This window comes from Gobius niger (assembly GCF_951799975.1).
Source record: "Gobius niger genome assembly, chromosome: 5".
NCBI classification, from domain to species: domain Eukaryota; kingdom Metazoa; phylum Chordata; class Actinopteri; order Gobiiformes; family Gobiidae; genus Gobius; species Gobius niger.
In genome coordinates this window covers 6,219,898-6,242,634 of record NC_136856.1, presented here as the reverse complement: position 1 = coordinate 6,242,634, position 22,737 = coordinate 6,219,898, and the positions used below count along the sequence as shown (strand labels likewise).

The following is a 22,737-nucleotide window of genomic DNA, read 5'->3' as shown; positions in this document are numbered from 1 at the left end:
AGATTAGTGAACGTAAGCCAACATAAGCCCAGCACCTGAGCACCCAATAACCATACGGTCCACCTGGAGTGGTCAGCCCTCTCGCCCCTCACTGACCACGATCACATATCACACGAGCGCGCGCGGAGCCACGGGCACCTGCCCGGTCAGTTTAGCCACACATTAAATGATAGCTATCCGTTAGCTTTATAGGTTAGCTTGTAGATGCACTCACGTTTTGCGCAGCTGTTGTCAAATATGAAAGCTACTGTCATCGCGAAAATGTAGACTAGTTTGGTGCTCAGTCTCAAGCACAATTACGCGTGGTCTCAGCGTAACTTTGTTGTGCAGACTGATGCATTAGCCACTCCCGCTAGCTACAAAAGGCTATAAAAGTTCACATGTCATAATATACAGCGGTGTAACTGTCAGCTCACCGTCTCATGCGGTTCATAGCTCTCTGTTTGAGCGGGGTTAGAGAGTTGCCAGGCAGCTGATGGATGCAGACTGCTGTTTCTCTGCCCAAGTCAAGTGAACGAGTGCGGGGCGCACCGCTTGGAGCACACGCAGCCACAAGCCTCACCCAGTGCATAGTTTATTTACACGCCAGATCCCGCATTGTTTGAGACACTACTACAATCTATTTCAACGTGCACTATCGAAATTCTACTTACATGACATTAGTAGCAGTTTTAGGTTGTTGTTATTCTCACTCACCTCAGATTGGCGCCTGAAAGCGTCCTGCTGGCGGGGCAGCAGTGTCGGTGGGCTCAGTCGTGGAAGAGCAAGGGTGGGGACTGCCTCATTCTTCAAACGAAGAACCTTACTGTAGCCCAGCTCAAACTCCAAGGAGTTGGCGAAGGAATCGCAAGTAAAATGTTGGTTGCAAACTCCAGCACGAGGCGGGAGTTCGCAGTTTTCCCCCAGGCCAATTGCGCGCAGCCACTGGCGCCTAATTTCTAAGTCCTGAGGAAAGTAATGTAAACCTACAGAACTATGACAACCTACAACACTACACTTTCTCCCCATCCTGACAAACAAGACTACAACACTACACCTAATATTACACAATACAAAACACTAAATACAGCTAACCTAGCTAATTCTTATGCTAAATGCTACTAATCTCTCACTAAGACTAAACTACAACTAAATCTAATAACTATCTAAACTACGACAAGCTAATAAATCTAACTAGAAGCTATGCTGATAAATCTAACTAAAAGCTATGTAATAAATCTAACTAAAAGCTACGCTAATAAATCGCAAACCTGAAAATCGATATAAAGACACTCGCTATTCCAAACTCCAACTCGCTACGGGGGCGTGTGCGGAGTGGGCTGCTTTTATACTCCACAGAAGAGAGGCCGCTGACGTCGGCGCCCTCCTGCTGACGTAAGCGCCCCGCTCAGAGCTAATCACGAAGGAAACCAACAGTAAAGCATGTAATGCACTCGATAAGGTGCAGATGGCGCCACACAGACGGTTTTGGACACAAAGACAGGATTTCAACAAATATGCACTAAATTGTTAAAATAGTGACAGATACATGTAGACAACACTATAAGATACCCATTTATACAACTTAGCTAGACAAAAAAGTTGATTTTGGGGTTAGTTGTTCTTTAAATAAAGTCAGCTTTACAGTGTCTTTGTAAACAACCACACTTCCGATCCGGGTATTGGCATACAACACGGTACTGCCTCTGAATGTCATCATCTGACATGTGCTTATCCTCCTTAGCTACACAAATCATGACCACAGAATGAAGAAAACTCTCTAAAACATGCGCGTCATGAAAAGCGTAATAAAAAAAAAGTGTACTCTTTGTTTTTGTTTTTAAAGTCTTTAATAAATCAGATGAATGATGATGAATTAGATAATCTACAATTGAAGTTTATTTCTTTTTTAAAATAATAAATATAAAAAATAATTACACTAAATTGTAACGTCTGTTTCTTGAGAACAACCTGCGCACTCCTGATTGGTCCACGTTGGGTTTTACCGTAATACTAACGACAAATGTTCGCTTTAATATTCATTTTTCAGCCTTTCTCTGTCATACCATTCAGTGCCTCTGAGCCGAACATACTCTGTATGTATGTATAAACATAATACCACAGTGTTTACTTAGGATAAATATATGTAATATATATAATATAATATACATTTTGAGTGCGCGTTTTTACCGCACTGGCCGGAAGTGAGGTGGCCCAGCCGCAGCGAGCCAAAGATAAACACGTAGCCACTCCAAACCGGGGCCAAAAAGCTTTAATTTTACTGAGAAACGGGAGTAAACTGCAGAATGAAGCTAACGTGAAGGATAAAAGCGGTGTTTCGCTTCCCTGTCCACGGTTTAAGTCCACGGAAGCAGAGGGATTTTGCAGAACACTGTCCCGGTAAGTCTGAAAAGCAGCTGTTAGCTTACCTTTGCTAGCATCGGCTAATTATGGCTAGCCTCTCTGACAGTTGGTATGTTTGGGGACTTTCCGTGTTCACAGAGATTAAAAGGAAGAATTACTCGAGAAAATGTAATTAAATGTGAAGAATGAATGTGGGAAAGATTGGGGTTGAACCTGATTTATAGATTACTGAGAAATTCTGAGTCAAACTAGTGTTTAAAAGCGAGCAATCTCTAGTAGAATAGTACCAAAGCTTGTCTGTATTTTGTTGAAAATGTTTGACAGCTGTGAGTTTAAATGCGTTTTCGCTTAGTCTTTATGTTGGAACATTTTTTTTTTTTTCTATTAGAATCTTTGAGCCCTGCCTTTGTTGAACTATGTCGATAGGAATTTTGCCACTTTAACTTTCGTTTTCAGAGTAAATATATACCACTGTAGTCTTGACTTGTTTCGACATTTATTTGGGATATACAAAAAATGTGGTTCGGAAATGTTACAGCTGTTTTTTATTTTATTATTAAATTATTGTTGAATAAACATTAAAAAGCCTAGAAAAGCTGAAATGATGATTGCCATTAGTTACCAGCCTTCCCAACACGTGCAAGTTGTGTTTTACTCGCACACATCTTACACATCTTTTCAGAAACTACAAGGTCTTAGCTTTCAAATGAGGCAATGCACTGGCTTGTAGGCTGTAAACAAAAGCGCAACAAAAATGTGGGGGGAAAAAGCAATGAAACTACAGGGAAAAAAAGCAACATTAATACCATAAAACAGCAACAAAAACATGACAAAAAAGAGATTACAAAAAGTGACACAAAAAAGTTTTGACCAGTTTTGTAGGTCTTAGCTTTCAAACGAGGTGTTACACTGGTCTATAGGCTGTCATCTCTCCAGCCAAGAAGCTTTTAGACTTGGGTAATGCCGAACTGAAGAAAAGGCACTCTGTTAGTAAGGAAGTGCTTTATTTGTCATTGTACAAACCGTACACTGAAATAGTGTTCAGGTGTTGGTCCTGAGCTGGGCCGACCTGCCCAGCATTTTTTTGGAGGTGGAGGAAACTATCTGCAGCGCCTTCTGGGTTTGTCCCTGTTTCAGAGCGTGGTGTCCTGCACTGGTCAGCTCCACCTCCTCCTCCCTCTTCCTCCTGCGAAGCTCCCTCCACTCTACAACAATCTTTCACCATCTTCTTCTCTTTTGTCCTTTGACAGGTTAAGACTCGTTTCCTTACTATTTCAGTAGATAAATGTATAGAGTAGAGAATCACCGTTTTTTTTTTACTTATGAAAGGTCCTGATGGGTTCCTTAACCTCTTAACCACCACTTGAACCAACCACATTTTCTCCAGTTTGTCAAAAATGTGATGAAAATACATCAAAAAAGTGACAAAAAAGCCACAAAACATGACAGAAAAGACGATGAAAAGGTGAAAAAAAAGTGTGAAAAAAGCAACAAAAGACCAACAAAATACTGACAAAAACACAATAATAAAATAATAAAAATGTGACAAAATAGCGACGTTAACATGACAAAGAAGAAAGTGGTGATAGAAGTGCTATCACCAGAAGTGCTGATATAAAAACGGCAACACGACAACAATCTAAGAGCTATTTTGTAGCTTTCAATGAGGCGTTAACTCTGACCTTTAGGTTGTAAGCTTTTAGATTTGGGGAAGGCCCAAGAAAATGCACTCTGTTAAGGTGGGGGCTGTGAGGGGTTAATTAGTCCTGGTTTAGACGTCTGGTTTAGTCTTTAGTTGGTTTAGATACAAGGATATCGAACATTACCACTGTTGGTTTTGCATGTTCTGCCCGATCGCTCGCACCTGACTCTCTGTTCCGCTCTTGTGTTTAGGTGAAGCGTCACCGATTTGGCTCAACATTCGGTGACTCTGCCTTGACCTCGCTGGTCTCATGATGGTGCGGGCGGCGCTGGTCACGGCCACCAGCCTGGCTCTGACGGGGGCCGTGGTGGCTCACGCCTATCTCCTCAAACAGCAGTTCTACCCCACTGTGGTTTACCTCACCAAGAGCAGCCCCAGCATGGCGGTAAGTCGTGTGTCTGGTCGAGGTTTAGTCCTGGTGTTCAGTGCTCATGTCATTGACTGAGATATTTCTGTGACTAAAAGTAAATAAAAAGTAGTTAATGAGACTAAAACTGTGACTAAAATCTGCAGATATGTTGGTCGTCTTGTAGAACTAAATCAAAAGTAAAAGAATAGACTGGAAATGTGAACTTCAGGTGAAAGAGCCTCGTATTGTTTAAATTCATTAATTTTCTTTCTGAAAATATATAGTTTATGGTACCCTCGTAAGCGGGAACCCTGTTTTCGTGTGGGAATATTTAGGCCCGAGCGGCCTGCCGTTGCAAGGGCCTATTGTAATCGCAACACAGTTCGCGAAGTGGACTGAACCTAAGTGCGTGGAGCGCTGTCCCCATGTCAACCGTAAACTCACCGTGTAAAACAGTGACTGTGACTCTTTATACTTATTATTGCATGTAAATGAATGATTGATGATTGATGATTCCAAATGATTATGCAAATTGTATTTTTGTGTCAAAAAGGTAAAACTTTTTATTTTTTATGAAACTCATGGATGGTGTTGTGTCTCGGGGCTCTTTGAATCACTGACATTAATCTCAGAGACCTGTGATGATTAGTTTTCAGGTTAAGTCCAGTTAAGGGATAAACTACTGAAAAAGGGTGTTCCAGCCCTTTTTCAGTAGGGCTGGAACACCCTTTTTGATGATCTATTAAGCAGATCATCATTTTCAAGCAATATGGTAAAGAAAAAGGATCTCTCTGCTGATGAAAAGCGTGAAATAGTTGAATGCCTTGGTCTCGGTATGAAAACCTTCGATATTTCATGAAAGATTTAGCATAATTATTGTACTGATAAGAGATTTGTGGATGATTCAGAGCACAGGGTTTGTGCAAGTAAAGGCACAATATGGACGGTTTCTGCCAGACAAATACATTAGATTAAGAGAACAGATGCTACAAAGCAGCATACAGGTATTTGAAGCTGCTGGTGCCTCTGGAGTCTCGCAAACAACAAGTGTAGGACCCTCCAGGGGCTGCAGTTGTGCATAAACCTTCTGTCCGGCCTCCTCTAGTTCATTGAAGCTGATGAACAGAAACGGCTGCAGTGGCTCAGAAATACCTGAAGACTCATTTTCAAACACTGTGCGTCATAAATGAAATGCATTATTATTATTTCAGGAGTAAACTCGCATTATTTCATGCCACTGGGCTGATTGTTTTTGTTCCCTTGGCATTTCATGTGCTGCTGGCAAACGCTTTGGTCTGAAATAAAAAACAGCACTGTGCGTTTGCTTAATTATTGGATTTAGCTGATTTGAACCTGCTGTAGAGCCGTCTACAAGGCTCTTTCTAAAACACCTGATCACACAAAAAAATCACTTTTACTCCGGATTTTCTTGAGTAAGTCTTTTCTTACATTAATTATCAAATATTTTTTCCACACACAATAATAGGCTTATTTTAAATATAAAAATATATTGATTTGACCTCGAGAAATGGCGAGTTGTATTGTTTGAATGAGGTTTAAAAGAGTTTTTGGCCTTTTATCTGTTGCTATTTCAACAAGAAATTCAGATATAGTTGTGTTTTTTGCTGTGTTTTTAAATGGAGCTTTCAACAGTTTAGACCTGGAAGTAGTTAATTATTGTGTGTGATGTCAGACTCAACAAACGTATAGAGGATTAGTTTAGTAACAAGGGCATATTTTGTACATATATATATATATATATTTTTTTTTTCATTTATTAGCGTTCACGCCTCACAGCTAGAAGGTCCCAGGTTCGATTCCCACCTGGATGGGGCCTTTCTGTGTGGAGTTTGCATGTTCTCCCCGTGTCTACCACTAAAAACATGTACAATAGATTCCCCTCTGGGGCCAGGACTCCCCTGGAAAAGAGATTCTTAATCTCAATGGGACTATCCTGGTTAAATAAAGGTCAATGAAAAAATTATAAAATATTTAGATTAATAAATCAATAAAATAATGTTTTTTTTTATTAATTGTGATTTCAATTATTAGTAAAATACTCGTGATTATTGTTTTTTTCTATAATTGAGCAGCCCGGTACTGTGATATCCAGTAGTTTCACTTCCTGCCAAAGCCCATCTCATCGACTCCTCTCCTCTTGCTCCCCTGCGCTGAGCAGTTGTTTCAATAAAGAGTAACATTTCCTGGGTATGTAGGAGCTCAGGAAGAGCTTTCTCTGAGCCACTGCAAGAACAGCCTCTGGAGAAGAGTCAACGATTAGTAGCTCCAAACACAGCTCCAGGTCTGTTTTTGACGTTGGTACATGGTGAAAAGCTCTAAAGAGACATTTGCATAACAGCCCTCTTTTATGTTTGAATACAGTCATATACTTTAATACATTAATATCAGATTTAATCAAAACTAGACTAAAACTACATTAAAATATGTTGGGCTGCTGGTGTTCTTTGTCGTTACACCCCAAGTATTAAATGTCAAAGTAATTTAGGAGTGACTGTAATTTTCAGGACGTAACAACAATAAAATCCCAATGTAAAAGCCTGTCCGTGTTGAGTCACTGATGTTTGTTGACTCAGTAAAATAAACGGTCTGAATTTGACTTTCAATTCCTAATGATTCCTACGGCTGTAGGATTTTAGCAGCTGCCTTCCCCTTCGTGATATTTATTTGATTGTCACTGTTGTCCAGGTGCTGTACATCCAGGCGTTCGTGCTGGTGTTTCTTCTGGGGAAGTTCATGAGGAAGGTGTTCTTCGGGCAGCTCCGAGCGGCCGAGATGGAGGTAATATGTCGGTCTTCTGTTTTCTCACTCAGTCACTGCAGTTTGTCGAGAGCCGCGTAAAATCAACTCTAAAAATGTCTGCAAGTGACAACGAGTGGCTGCTGCTGCTGCATATGAGCTTCTTTAACAGACGGGATGTCTGTTAAACCGAGACCAAGGGGCATTTGAGACAGGAATAAGGATTAAAGACACTATTTTTTTGACTAACATTTTTTGTCCTCCTTAGTATCATTGAATATACATATACAGCTAGAAGGTCCTGGGCAATACTGACAAAAATGAATATCTCAATAATTTTGTGGACTTTCTACAATGATTCTAAATCAATATTATTGCAATAATATGTAAAAATGTACTGCACACATCTTAAAACATAATAATTTCTAACTTTAAAAGATTATTACTGGCAAGGCATGTTTATTTATACCACGCATTTCGTACATGAGGCAACTCAATGTGCCTACAGACTGCAAAGGGGCTAGCCTGGCTATCGGAAGACAAAATATCACAAGTCATATTTAGTCTGTCGACCACCAATTCATTTTCTTGCAGGAGAGGTTTACAATTGTCCATAGGCATACCTGAAAGGCAACAAATAATCGTTTGAATAATCATGATTTCATTTATGACCAGAATAATCGTGATTGTTATTTTTTCAGTAATCGAGCAGCCCCCTAGTTTTCTTGCCTCTCTGTGACCGTGGTCCTGAAAAACTGCTCTACAGGTTGTGAAACTCTACTGCAGACGCCGTGATCTTGTGTTTGTTGCAGCACCTGATCGAGCGCTCGTGGTACGCCGTGACCGAGACGTGTCTGGCCTTCACTGTTTTCAGAGACGACTTCTCCCCGCGCTTCGTGGCGCTCTTCACGCTGCTGCTGTTCCTCAAGTGCTTCCACTGGCTGGCAGAGGACCGCGTGGACTTCGTGAGTCTCACCTTTGCTTTCACACACGTCCGACTGCACCGGGAGGAAGCGGAGCTTTACTTACATGTTACACATGGAATAAATAAGCTGTTGACCCTGGAGTTTACAGCAGTCACCATCATGTCCTTACTGTTTGGATTTACAATTTGAAGACAGACTCAAATTCTGAAAGTCACTATCACTGTTAAGGCACTGCAGGTGAATACGTAAATAAAAATATTTAAAGATGGCAATTGGGAACTTTTGCTGTGCATTACTGACTTCCATATGAGAAAGTAATGTCTCACAAGTTGTTCTGTTCTCAGAAAATAAGGCCTTTTATGCATAAAAAAAGGCTGATATTTTCAACGACAAAATCTTAATAATGGATTGATGTTGAATGATTAGTGTTGTTTTTGAATAAGGTAGTTTCTTTTTTGATTCAAAGCTCAATAAATCTGTCAGGAATTAGATCTGTAAAAATCCTTCTGTGGAATAAGCTTCCAAATGTAGTTGAGTGGGAGCCTGTAAAGTGTGGAGTCTGTCGGAGAGAAAGTGGAGATTTGGAGAGAAAACTTCCCAAAAGTTTAGTAATGTTTGGACACTGTTAACTGCGCCCTGGGCACAGGTGCCATCTGCTGGAGGGCTCGCAGAATTGCGCTTTAATTATGAACCCAATGAGGTGCATGCTCCCGCCATCTACAACATTGACGATTTTCAGACATAACTTGGAACAGAAGATGATGGATATCAGTTATGGTATTTTGTGTTGGAAACTAGAAATTTCAAGCTTTCAAACTACCCCTGTCTGGTCCTTCTACGCCTCCAGGCAGCCGCGTAACAATTTACTTCAGAAGTACAGGTTCCCCCTCCAATATACATGTTGTGCACGTTTCATGCTTGCATATGTAACGGCTGCAAGGCAGTTAGCAGGTCGTAACAAAGGACAGGACCACAGCGTGGAGTTAGTCATTTTTACTCCTGTGAGACACAGCAGAGACACAATTTCACTCGACACAAACACACCGGCTTTTTATAAAATCAAAACCATAAATTGGCTGCACTACTGGCAGCACACTATGAACTATGTCATAGCTAATGGGGAAAAGTGCACAAACAAAAATTTAGACCGGATACTTGCATTGGTTCATTACATGTGAAAATTGTATAGGACGATAATTGAATTGGAAATATGTGAAATATACAGGTGACACTCGTAGAGAAAATCCGCGCTACATCGTTCTGTCTTAAAACACGCGCTGAAGGCAAGGAGCTGGCTTGGAAAATGTAATGGTCAGCAGGGGGCGCTGTGCATGCTTACAGCCAGGGCATCAGCAGTCGCACTGGAAAAGTTATGCTGCGTCCACACCAAAAGGCGTTTTGGGGCCTCCAAAGCGTCAGGTTTACATTTAAAATACATGGAGGACGCGCCTCCGGGGGGCGTCAAGATGTCCCGCAGCGCGTCACGCGCCTCCTCTGCGGCGCGTTTTGAGGTTTTTCGCGCTTGGTGAGCGTTTGACGCGCCTCCAGGGCGTCGAGCGCGGCCGACGCTCGAGTTGGGAAATGTTGAACTTTTTGGCGAAATTCCCGAGCGTCGACCAATTAGGAGCTTTCTCCCCATAGTGACGTACGTTGTAGCTGAGCCACCGGGCAGATTCTACGCCAGCCCCACAGATGTAAACAAGTCACAAGTCACGGACGTTTAGCTTCTTTGTGAACCGGAGCTACAGCAGCTCTGGGACTTTTAGAAAGACACATCAGTGCTTCTTTATCTAAACACCCAGGACTAAAAGCGGCGACAAGAAAGGTTATTTCAGTGGCTGAATCTGCGCAGGTGTATTTCAGGCAACAGCTAGGCCTACTTCCAAGATGCTACGAACAGACTCTGAGCTGACGCGTTTTGACGCTCGGTGACATTTGTGACGAGCGTCTGACTTTAGTAAGCACAAGCGTCCAACGACGCGCTTGAGGCGCGTTTTTGACGCCCAAAACGAGTTTGGTGTGGACGCAGCATTAGTCTGGAAAAGTTGACTGGTTTCACGCTGAAAAACAAATCTCTGCAGTAGTATTCGGCATGTTTTTGGTCGACTAAGAACATCTTTGGTTGGGGACTGCCCTAGATGCCATACTCTTTCCATTTCTGGATGGTGTAGTTAATTGTACTGTGAGAGATGTTCAAAGTTTAGGGGGAAAACTAGCTAAAAATCAAATATTGACCGCTAAAAAATGTATGTGTTTATCTGCAGCGTCTCGATTAAAATGTGGTTGTTTTCAGTTTTTCCGTGGGGCATGAAAGTAAAGGATTCCAACAGGCATTAAATCTATATTTGTTGCAAAACTAATGATAATGTGTAAAGAAAAAGATTGAATATGCTAATTACTCAAACATAAATGAAACGTAATAATGAAGTTGTGCTGCTGTTTTCCAGATGGAGCGCAGTCCGAACATCTCGTGGCTGTTCCACATGAGAGTGCTGTGTAGGTTTCCCTTTCATTGGCTCAGTGTAATGTATTATTGTGGTGCCAGTTGTGTGTAAATGTTGTGTGTTTGCTCCTCAGCGCTGATGGCTCTGCTGGCCGTCCTCGACTTCCTGTTTGTGAATCACGCCTGCCACAGCATCATCACCCGAGGAGCATCTGTGCAGCTCGTCTTCGGCTTTGAGGTCTGACTCACTGCTACAGCTATTACTGCTCCTACTTAGGCCTAAGGTCGGACAATAATCGGGAATAATCGGTAATTTATGGGAATAATCAGGGGTGGGAATAATCAGGGGTGGGTATACACCGCGTTCCAAATTATTATGCAAATGATGGGACATGGTGGCCATTCACCAACTATCCACTACTCCTTCCATCTGACCATCCAGGGTTACATGGCCTCATCAGTTTGAAAATGAGTCTTCATGTATTTCTGAGGCACTGCAGCCGTTTCTGTTCATCGGCTTCAATGAACAGTTTAGGGGAGGCCGGACAGAAGGTTTATGCACAACTGCAGCCTCTGGAGGGTCCTACACCTTGATGTTAGGGAGACTCCAAAAGCAGCTTCAAATACCTGTTTGCTGCTTTGTAGCAGCTGTTCTATTCATCTGATGTATTTTGGCTGAAACCGTCCTTATTGTGCCTTTATCTGCACAAACCCGTGTGTGCTCCGAATCAGCCACAAATCTCTTATCAGTATGATGATTGCGCTTCATCTTTCATGAAATATCGAAGGTTTTCAGACCTAGACCAAGGCACTATTTCATGCCTTTTTCAGTAGTTTTTCCCTTAACTGGGCTTAACCTGACATCTAATCGTCACAGGTCTCTGAGATTCATGTCAGTGATTCAAAGAGCCCTGAGGCACAATACCGTCCATGAATTAAATAGAATTTTTTTTCTTATTACCTTTTTGACACTGAAATACAATTTGCATCATAATTTGGAACGCGGTGTATATGGGCGTCTCGGGGTTACATTTGTCCAGGGGTACCCCTAGGGGTATGCAAAGACATTTTGGAGGGAAAAAAAAAGTTTCTCACAATCTGTTATTGTTCTGGACCTAAATGTGTCCACTCCAGAACCGAACCTCAAGAGCTTCTTAGGACCCAAGTGCATAAAACTCTGTTGAGGCCGGGAGCACGGCTGAGGCTGAGCGTCAGCGTCAACAGCAGCGCCTTAAACACGAAAAGCGCCCAAGTTTGATGCATTTTTCTGTAATATCGGTGATAAAGACAGAGGAGCCTGTGCTCGTGCCGTCAGACTGACAGTGACTTCGATTTACAACAGGAGTTTTCCTCTCATTCTGATCCGAGGAGCGAGGGGAGAAAGAGAAGCGACTGTCTGTGACCTTTGCCTCCTCTGCCAATAAACCCGTGGCTTTGTATCTGACACGCACATTTAAATTTACGTGCAAAGATGATAATGTCCTGCGTGACATGATCTTCGCTTTAACGAAAGCTTAAACCAGCGCATTTGAATCTGTACCGGTGGTTTGACAGTATGACCGAGGGGGCGGGGCCAGAGCCAGAGCACAGAGTCCAAACCAGAGTCTGATGTTCAGAATGAGCTGGTCACTGGGACAAAGCAAAACACTTTACCCACACTAACAGCCTGTTTTCAAAATAATATTTTTTTTATGTATTTACACATTCTTAATAGCCCAGACGAGCAACAAAATATTGAATATGGAAAAACCTGCTTGAGTTCACTGTAATAATGGAGGAAATAAATACAATATTACATATCCCCAGTGTACACGACTCGTCACCCAAAGCTTCAGGGGGTAAGAAGTTTGGGAACCACTGGATTAGTCCATAAATAATTTTGCTTTTAAGATGTACAGAACTCAAAGATGAAGCAGTGATTTGTATTTCACTCCACTATAAAATGATGATGTATCTTCTCCTTTGGTTTAATTAATACCTATTTAACATTATATTTAGTACCTTAAGTTATAAAGCAAGTAAAGAAAGTGTAAAGCTTTTCCAAAACTAATTTATTGGGCTCACGGCATTTATCTGAATAAAAAGAAGTAAAATCAGCTGATTTCCATGTGTTGCCAGATATGCTTTGACGTTATGGACCACAGAAACCCCCCCCATAAACTTCAATACACTTCAAAATGGTGTTATTTGTTTGTTGCTTTGTGAGTGCTAATTGAGCATTTGTAAGCACTTTGTTGGGTTTATTGAAAGAAGACACGGTGGCACAGTGGTTAGTACTCTCATACTCTCACAGTCCTGGGTTCAATGGCCGGATGAGGCGCTGTGTGGGGTTTGCATGTTCTTGTTCCTGTGAAGCCAGCCCATTTGAATTCCGATTATTAACGATGTTTCTTGCTGAACGTTTGTTTGTACAGTTGTTGAGTGTAATTTCCTGTTGTTTCTCAGTATGCGATTCTCCTGACGATGGTCCTCACGACGTTCATCAAATACGTCCTCCACACGGTCGACCTGCAGAGCGAGAACCCCTGGGACAACAAGGCCGTCTACATGCTCTACACCGAACTGTTCACAGGTTACACACCCTCTGGATTCTTCATGCACTGCACACAACGCTCTGCTGTTGTTTCCCACGCGTATTCATTCACAAATACTAATATCCACGCAACACACGGAATCCCCCCAACAACACTCTGTAATGGAGGCCGCCAGCCGCCAAAGTCCACAGAAATATACACATGTTACAAAACCTTTCTCCTCTTAACAACATCTTCGCTGTAGTCGCAGCTACAGACTTCATTTGGAGTTTCTGATTTATTGAGCTTTGAACCCAACAAACAAGGCAAAACTTTTTTAATAATAACTAGTTTATTCTAAAACTAAAATCGTTCTGTAATTAATATGTCACAAAATAAACCACACATTTAGGCTTTATTCGTTATTTTGATTTTGGCCACACATTATACATTTTCATATGAAAACATAAAATTACAGAAAACGTAACATACATTTATAGCTCATATTTATTTCATCTACAGCAGAAGTTTATTTTTTTCTCTTCACCTGCAGCGTCTCCTTAAGAAACAGTCAGTCGTGTTTGTGGCATTGAAAGCATATAATCTGTGCTTTAACCTTTTAACCGAGCGCATTTTCTCCAGTTCGGCTTTACCCAAATCTAAAAGCTCCTTGACTCAAGCTTGCAGCCTACAGGGCGGAGTAATGCCTCATTTGAAAGCTACGACCTACATGATCATGTCTTTTTTGTTGCGTTGTCACTAGGGTGGGCGATAATTTAACTCTGCCGGTATAAATGATAACTCGCATGCAAGGGAACACTGCCGAGTGGAGCTGGTCCAAGCCTCATCAACACAGATTTAACCACTTTTCGGAGCTCTCCGTGTGCAGGTACTCCACCGATCAGCGAGTGTGGCTCGTCTTCCCTCGGGTCTGTTTTAAGACCGATCACAAACACAAACGCTCCGTCTAAACTCCCCCGTTACACAAGATGACAACAGATAATCCAAGTACAGTAACCTGCAGTGACATGGAGCTCAGTGTTCTGCTAAAGCAGCGAAACCCTTCCTGTTGTCTCTACAAAAGAAAAGCCACGATACATGTTTAGGTCCATATCGCCCAACCCCAGTTGTCACCATGTTTTTGTCACATTTTTGTCAGGAAGTTTTTTTTTGGCTCTTTTTTTTATTTTTTTTGCTTTCTTCATCACTTTTTTTCCATGCTTTATTGTGTTTTTGTTGCTCTTTAGTCGCTTTTTAACACTTTTTTGTTGGATTTTTATCCTCGTTTTCATTGCTGTTTTGATGCTTTTTTCAAGAAGCTTTTAGATTTGAGTAAAGCCAAACTGGAGAAAATGTGCTTGGTTCAGGTGGGGGTTAAGAGGTTAATATGGCCTAAAAAGCCTGAGATCTGACCTGATGATGATGTTTTCTTCCAGGCTTCATTAAAGTGCTGCTGTACATTGCGTTCATGACCATTATGATCAAAGTGCACACGTTCCCGCTGTTCGCCATCAGACCCATGTATCTCTCCATGAGGTAAACCCGCTCCCGCTGACTCTCTGCTCTGTCGCCTTTAGTCTTTATCTAAACATTTCTCCTTCTTGTTCCAGGCAGTTCAAAAAGGCCGTGACTGACGCCATCATGTCCCGCAGAGCCATCCGCAACATGAACACTCTGTGAGTCACTTTCTCCCCATGTCTGATCTGAGCGTAGAGAAAGTGTGTGAGGCTGCAGCCTGACGAGTGAGACAAACGCTTCAAACTTTTACTGGTGTGACAGAATATTTTTCCTTCATGGCACCAGCAACAGCAATCAGAAAGTGCACTCATCATTTCCCAGATGAGCATTTTAAGATCACGACAGTTCTCATCTGCACAAGGCTCAAACCGACTGTCTTTGGTTTAGAGTTTTCATCTTATCAGCAGGTACAGTATAATCTTGACAGGCGTTTATTTACTTGGATAACGGAACTGTCAGTGCGAAGGTAAAAACGAAAGTAATAGTGGTTTCAATCGATTTTTTTTTTTATTGCATTAATCACACTTTTGAAATTTGATTAATGGCAGTTAGGGATGCACCGATACCAGTATCGGGTATCGGGCTGATACCACACACTTGCACTCATACTCATACTCATGAGGTTCCGGTACCAGAAAGCAATACCACTTGACGTGTGGCCGGCGCTCCTACAGGACACAGCTCTTAGCGGAGGACAGAAAATAACAACAAACTGGATAATTTTTTAGTGGAAATACCACTTTATTACAGACTGCACTCCCTAAATCAGAGTCTGTGCTGCAGTGTTTACATGACACAGGCTAATGTTGCTAAGCTAGCCGCTAACTCGCGGCTAACAGTTTTGCCGATTCTTGTGCTGTTTTATGCCCAGGGGCTTATTCATCTGAAAAACTAACCCAGCAACTAAAAAGTCCTGAGAAAAGCTTTTGGACATGAGCTTACAAATGATATTGAATGAAAAAAATAATATAAGTATAATATTACTTTACTCAAGGAAATATAAATGAGTAAATTAACTAATTACTAACCAATCTGCTGTGAAAAAGTCAGTCTATAAACCGTCACCCCACTTCAAAATGTATGTTGAAGAAAATTGGCAAGTACCTAAATCAAAGTACTTGTACTCGTATCGGTTTTAGAAAAAGTGGTATCGGTGCATCCCTAAACGCAGTAAATGTTTCTTTTTTCAAATTTAACGCATTTGCTCACATTTGATTAAAGGGACTAGACGGAGTTATAGTTATAGTTATAGTTCTTTATTTTCCTCGCTAATGTGTAGAATGAGCTCAGACCTGTTCACCACAACTGCCTCTAAAATCCTGCACTGTCACTCAGAAAGGTGTTCATTCGGGTCTGAAGTGCCCTCATGCACAAGCTTAATATAGAAGCTGTAGTTACGTGTAAGACCTGAGGTGGCAGTAGTGAGTATAAAATGACCAACTTGCATCTAGTCCCTTTAACAAACAAATGAACAGTTTCATAGTTCTGTGGGAAAAGCCCAACAGCCTACATCGCCCAAGGCAACAAGGTCTTTGTTGTTGATCATGACAGTCTGTAATGAGTTTGGACTGGTGACTTGATGTATGTGCACCTTCAATCTCATGCAAGTGCACACACAAGAATGTTGCGAACCAAGTTACTTTACTATCTTGGGATTGCTAAGAGGAGCCGTTTGTTGATTTTATTTGCTACCAAGGTAATTTCACAGATTGGAAATACCGAGTGAAAAGCCATGATTTACAGTAGATCATGATTTTGCTGTGAGCAGTAGTTTCAATATTGAATGAAGGTTTAGGCCTTGCAAGTTATTCTTAACTTCTTCCTACTCCTTTTGAGCAGCACTGCACTTAGCCTATGTTGTGAATAATTCTGTAAATTATATGTATACTACACCTGTATGCATGTTTTCTGTTGCTCAAATAAACTAAACTAAACTAAAGTATCTCATCATGTAAAAAAGTTGGAGCCCTGGATTAAAAACATGTAGTTGATGTAATGTGTGTCTCAGATACAGGATTGTGTTTGGTCAAAACATATAATGCCATCAATTAATGCGCACGATTAATGGTAATTTAAAGTTGAAGCTTCAACCTTGACAGCCCAGAAAGTAAATTCTTCTCTGCGAGTTCAGGCGACAAAGATCCTCCATTGAAGTCTGTGTAAGCTCTCAGTCGTACAGGAGTTGTCCATATTCAATGGAGGTATTCGAGTTGTCTTCTGTACTCAGTGGTTGAAATCTCGAACGTTTTGCCTCTCATCGCTGACAAAGCCTTTTGGATGAGAGGCAAAACGTTCCAGACTTCAACCACTGAGTACAGAAGACAACTTAAGATCCTCCATTGAAATGATGTCTCACTCTGCATCAGTTTGCTGCTGTTTTACATGAATGAAACCTGATGTATAGATCCTGGTCTAAACTCTGCTCATGTGTGCACAGATATCCAGACGCCACTCCAGAAGACCTGCAGGCGTCTGATAACGTGTGCATCATCTGCAGAGAGGAGATGGTCACAGGCGCCAAGAAACTACCCTGCAACCACATATTCCACTCCAGGTGCTGACACTACTACTACTACTGCTATTATTACTACGACTCCTGCCACTACTGCTGCTTCAGAGACGGCATTTAAAGCCTTTGTTTAGTTTAGTTTATTTCCACAATTTCACACATTGCATTTGTGTACTACATCAGACTACTACAGCAGTGTTGGGGGTAACGTATTACAAAAGTACAGAAATATGACTTTTTTCAGTAACTAGTAACTAACATGTTACTTACACAAAATATGGTCATATATTAGCCATTACGATTCACGAGTTACAAGTGCCTTTAAATGTATGAAGGAGGGAAAAAAAGAATGGGGAAAGAGAAGGAAGAGGACATGTTTGACTGCACTTTTGCTTGGTGGCACCACTAACGTTTCAGTCCATATCTTACTAAAAGTAACTGAGAAGTAACTCATAGTGTAATGGTAATATGCAATACAAACACATTACATTTTTAAAACTGTAACTACTAATATAAAATATATTAGATTTTTTTTGCGCAACACAGATCAGAAAAAACAATCTTGTCTTACTGTAACTGTCTTCAAAAGGCAATAATTTTTACTCAAACTGGCAAAAAATGACATTACTGCTTTTTGTACAGCATAAAAGAATAATTCTTCCCTAAAAGTCATTGTGGACAGTTTCAGTCAAAACTGCAGCTGAATGTTTTGCTCAAAAGTTTTCTTTTGTGTCTTATTCACTTGTGAATATCAATGTACCTCATTCCTCTGATGGGTGGATTCTCCACAGCTGCCTGCGCTCCTGGTTCCAGAGGCAGCAGACCTGTCCCACGTGTCGCATGGACGTGCTCCGGGCGTCCAACCCTCAGCCTCCTCCTGCGGCTCCAGCGGCAGCGCCCGCGGCCCCCGCCAATGCCCCGCCCCCAAACAACAACAACGGTCAGTCTCCACACAGCCATCTCACTGCCATAGGGTGGAACAGTCTTGGATTGGCTGTAGGCCTTATATTTGCAGCTTGTGTTTTATTTTCAGAGAGGGCCCTGGCATCACCTTGTCACCTTTTTTGTCCATTTTTTTTTTTTTTACAAAGTGGCATGGAACTTGCTACAGAAGGACTTAAAATCACGGACCTTAATTCTTTGAATAGTTTTAAGTCTCTTGTGATGTCAGTCCAGATCACCTTTGTGTATTTTAATTTTAAAAGGGATCTAAGATCTCAGTAGGACTATCCTGGTTTAATAAAGGCTAAATAAAAAATATAAAGATCTAATAAAATGCTGGGGTGACGGTGGGTCCAGAGGCCAGTTGACAACCACTGTTCTAAACCACTGTAAAGACAATAGGAATAAAAAGGAAAAGCAGCTTTGGATGGGGACAGTTAGCAAGTCGGCAAGTCCGGGTGACTTTTCAAAGTCCGTTAGCATTAGCTTGCTCAATGTATTTTCCCTATAGCCGTTAGCATTAGCCTGCTCAGTGTTTTTTTCCCTATGGACGTTAGCATTAGCCTGTTCTGTGTGTTTTCCCTATAGCCGTTTAGCATTAGCCTCTTCAGTGTGTTTTCCCTATAGCTGCAAATTATGAACGATCCAGATGTTTTCAGCTGGAGTCAACCATTTTAATCCCAGTTTAATATACGGTCTGATCATTGACCACATTTAGGTCAAGGCCTAGATATAAATCATTAATGAATGTACATACAGATTTTACTTTAGATCAGAATGAGCGTATAAAAGTGTCCTCTGCTCTAAATGTGAACACAGATTCAGATAAGTTTCTGTTTATTGTGTTCACAACTCCACGGAGAAAGGCCCTGTCCGGGGATCAGACCCGGGACTTTCTTGCTGTGAAGCACAAGCGCTAACCACTGCACCACCGTGCTGTCTTAGTTTAATGTAGAGACTGGCTCATTTGTATGGAGAGAATGCTCAACTCGAACAGGTCATACTCGTAACAAAAACTATACTCCCATTATGTTTGTTACTCCCATTATGTAGGTTGCTGGTTGTGTTTTTTTTTTTTACAAAAAAAAATATTGTGTGTTTTGTTTTTTAAATATGCAGTTTGACCACGCTGTTTTGTGCATTTAGAACATAATACAGTGCAGAGCTTTTTTTTTTTCCCGCAACCCTTGAACACCTCAGCATCCAGTGCTGCTCACTTTTGCTTTTTAATCATAAGGAGGAAAAATACCTGACAGCTCCTGTAGATATTGGATTATTAAAAAAACTACTGCGAGGTGAGGGAGGTGCAGCGCTGGTCATCTTCTACTGTACAAAGTGAAGGTGGCGCATCTATCGATGCAATGTGGGAATGCAGCCATGCTGGTCCGGTCATACTGGAGTAGCTTTAAGGCGCATGTGGATTTAAGTTTTGCACTTCTAGGTTTTGAGAAAGGACAAGATCGCGAATACAAGCGGCCGAAATGAGTTTCCTTCGCAGGGTGGCTGGGCGCACCCTCCGAGATCGGGTGAGGAGCTCAGTTACCCGGGAGGAGCTCGGAGTAGAGTCGCTGCTCCTTCACGTCGAAAGGAGCAGCTGAGGTGGCTCGGGCATCTGTTCCGGATACCTCCTGGTCGCCTCCCGCGGGAGGTGTTCCAGGCATGTCCTAGTGGGACAAGGCCTCGTGGAAGACCCAGGACAAGGTGGTGGGACTATGTCTCCGAGCTGGCCTGGTGTCGCCTCGGGGTCCCCCCAGAACAGCTGGAGGAGGTGTGTGTGGATCGGGAAGTTTGGGCATCTCTGCTGAGACTGCTGCCCCCGCGACCCGGCCCCGGATAAAGCGGAAGAAAATGGATGGATGGATGGAGGTTTTGAGAAGGGCAACAGTCTCTATTGTCATATTGTAAAGTGTAGGAACCCTGTAAACGTTCGCCACATTTGTCGCCTCTCTCTCTGCAGTGGCCCCGGGGATGCTGCCCGGTTTCCCTCCCGGAGTGTTCCCATTCTGGGGGCCTTTCCCCCCGGTGCCTCCTCCTGCTCCTCCGGCTGCAGCGCCCCCTAGTGCCGACGCTGGGCCCAGCACCTCGGAGTCTGCGCAGACGGCGGGTAGGTCCCAACAACTGTCTTATGTATCGACTCGTGGCGGATTGTTTGGTCTCAATTGTCTGTCTGTCCGTAGGATCCAGCTCCGCCCCCTCGCCCTCAGATGCTGCGGCCGGTACATCAACCGCCGTGGGCTCGTCTCTGCCTGGATTCCCCTTCACTTTCCCACCGCCGCCATTCCCCTCCGCGCCCTGGCTGCCCATGCCCCCACCGCCGCCTTTTGGTAAGAAACTCTTACCCTTAGACAGACGGGACACAAGGCCGTGCTCCGCCATGTTACCCACACTTATCCATTCACAAATACTGACATGTTTTCGTTTCCAAACAATTCAAACTCTCTGCAGGGATTAGGGATGTGAAGGCTTACTGGTTTTACGATTACCACCATTATAAAAGGACATGGGAGGTTCATCGTAAGAATTTTTGAAGCCATGGTTTAACCGATGAAAACTCATGCACAAAGTGCAAAACAACTAGCTCGAGAATAAAGGCACTCAAATATGCTCCTCTCTGCGTCATCATAATGATCAGAAAGGAAAATTAAATAAAAACACACACGAGGTGATCAGCTGTTTACAGAATCCTGTTTCTAAAGTGCAGAAACGGTACTCTCGTGGTCTGTTCATCAAAACAGAAAATGACAAAAGAAATGAAGCAGTACCAGAAGTTCTAATAAAACCGAGCCTACTGGATTGTGGAATAATGTCCTTGCTCTTGTCTCTCCTCCCAGTCTCCTCGATGCCGCCCGTGCCCCCCTCGCTCTCCACTCTGTCAGAGCAGGAGCTACAGGAGCTGGAGGCTGAGGGTAGGAGAGGCCTCGAGGCCAGGCTCCAGTGTCTGCAGAACATCCACACGCTGCTGGACGCCGCCATGTTGAACATCCACCACTACCTCAGTACCGTGGCCACGCTCAGGTCTGTAACTGGGACTTGGAATATCTCGTTAAAGCTGATCATCTTTGGGTTAATGTGCGTTCTGCTTGTGACTCTCCACAGTCCTCCTCGCACTGATGCGCCCAGGCCTGAGTCCAGTGGAACCAACTCTTCAGGGGCAGCTGCAGCTTCAGAGGCCACACCAGCAGAGGGCGCCACAGCTGGTGAGTCACACTGCACTGATAAACAGGAGCACAAATCAGTATTTCACATGAAGCTGGGGCCACACTTTTGTACACTGCATAACAAGTATTATGCATCGTGTTTCAGTGGCATAAAGGTAAAACAATACAAATAAAATTCAATGAAACTCATCGATGGTATTGTGTCTCGGGGCTCTTTGAATCACTGACATGAATCTCCTGGGATCATTAGTTGTCAGGTTAAGCCCAGTTAAGGGAAAAACTACTGAAAAAGGACGTTCTCTTAACATTACGATAATAAAGCTTAATCTTTCATGAAATATCGAAGGTTTTCATACCTAGTCCAAGGCATTCAACTATGTCACGCTTTTCATCAGCAGAGAGATCCTTTTTCTTTCTCTTATTGCTTGAAAATGGTGGCCTGCTAAATAATGTAATAATGTTTCTCCCTTAACTGGGCTTACCTGATATCATGCTCAGATGCCTGTGATGATTAGTTGTCAGTGATTCAAAGAACCCTAAGCAACACAGAAACACTGCAGTTAGCATGTAGCATTTAGCCCCTGCAGCGTTACCTGCGCAGGAGGAAGAGGAAGGAGGAGGTGGAGCTGACCAGTGCAGGACACCACACTCTGAAACAGGGACAAACACAGGAGGCGCTGCACCGTTTCAGAGGATCAGAGGAGACAGAGGGCAGCCAGGTTTCTTCTGAGTGCTACAGTTTCCCCGACCTCCGAGGTCATGCGGCTCAGGTTGACCCACAGTGGCAGTGCGGCTCAGGAGGGACACCAACACGATTTCATTTGACAATAAAGCACTTGCTTACTTACATGGAGCTTGGCAGCTGTATCCATGTTCTCCAGGGCATGCTTTGCTACTTTGAGGATCAAATCTTAAGGTTTTTGGTTTTACATAACTCTTTACCTGTGTCTCGCATTAATCCTTTAGTCTGTTGTTTCAAACAAACAATTGAGAGATTATTAAAGGGAAGTTTTCTCAACAAACTAAATTGAACACAGTGAACAAGATGAAAATTGTGACCTGAGAAAAGTGTAACTCTTCTCTCCTGTGCTTCCCAGCGGACTCTGCAGATGGCGCTGCAGCCCTCTCGCAGCCGGCGGACTCCACCTCCCCGTTGGAGAGCGAGAGCAGAGAGCGATCCAGTGACGCAGATCAGGAGGACGACGCAGAGCCCAGCGCGGCTGAGCTACGGCGCAGGAGACTCCGCAAACTGGAGACGCCGTCCTCCCCGCCGCCGCCCGAGGACTGATCACATGACCCGCCCCTCAGGACTGATCACATGACCCCGGACAGGAAGTGTTTATGAACTGCTATGGTCTGAGGTTTCGCAGAGGACGGCGGCGGCAGCATGGTCCGCGCCGTCTTGTTTTTGCTAAATGTGTGTCGCCAAATCCGGAAATCTCTGCGCGTGGGAAGGTGATTGATACAGAACTGAACTGGGCCTGAACCAGGGCCTGAACCAAGGCCTGAACCAGGGCCTGTTCCACGCAGTGGGGTCAGAGTAAGTAAGTCTGGGGTCAAGCTGACTTTGAGAATGA

General features: G+C 43.0%; 1 protein-coding gene across 1 annotated transcript; it reads left to right on the top strand.

Annotated features, from left to right (window-relative positions):
* Window positions 1-2,174: 2,174 nt before the first annotated feature.
* On the top strand, window positions 2,175-22,635 carry syvn1 (synovial apoptosis inhibitor 1, synoviolin). The gene is made up of 16 exons (XM_079556223.1): window positions 2,175-2,379; window positions 4,237-4,430; window positions 7,101-7,193; window positions 7,964-8,116; window positions 10,525-10,573; window positions 10,655-10,758; window positions 12,966-13,092; window positions 14,470-14,569; window positions 14,644-14,709; window positions 16,989-17,105; window positions 17,852-18,000; window positions 19,960-20,106; window positions 20,180-20,326; window positions 20,834-21,017; window positions 21,099-21,199; window positions 22,258-22,635. The coding sequence occupies exons 2-16, from the start codon at window positions 4,296-4,298 to the stop codon at window positions 22,446-22,448; spliced, it is 1,863 nt and encodes a 620-aa protein (XP_079412349.1). The 5' UTR covers window positions 2,175-2,379; window positions 4,237-4,295; the 3' UTR covers window positions 22,449-22,635.
* Window positions 22,636-22,737: the final 102 nt, after the last annotated feature.

Excerpts from the sequence above, each read along its gene's own strand:
- syvn1 (XM_079556223.1), top strand. The coding sequence starts at position 4,296 with ATGATGGTGCGGGCGGCGCTGGTCACGGCCACCAGCCTGGCTCTGACG. Across the intron at positions 7,194-7,963 it reads TCCGAGCGGCCGAGATGGAG|CACCTGATCGAGCGCTCGTG; the intron begins GTAATATGTCGG and ends TGTTTGTTGCAG. Across the intron at positions 8,117-10,524 it reads CAGAGGACCGCGTGGACTTC|ATGGAGCGCAGTCCGAACAT; the intron begins GTGAGTCTCACC and ends GCTGTTTTCCAG.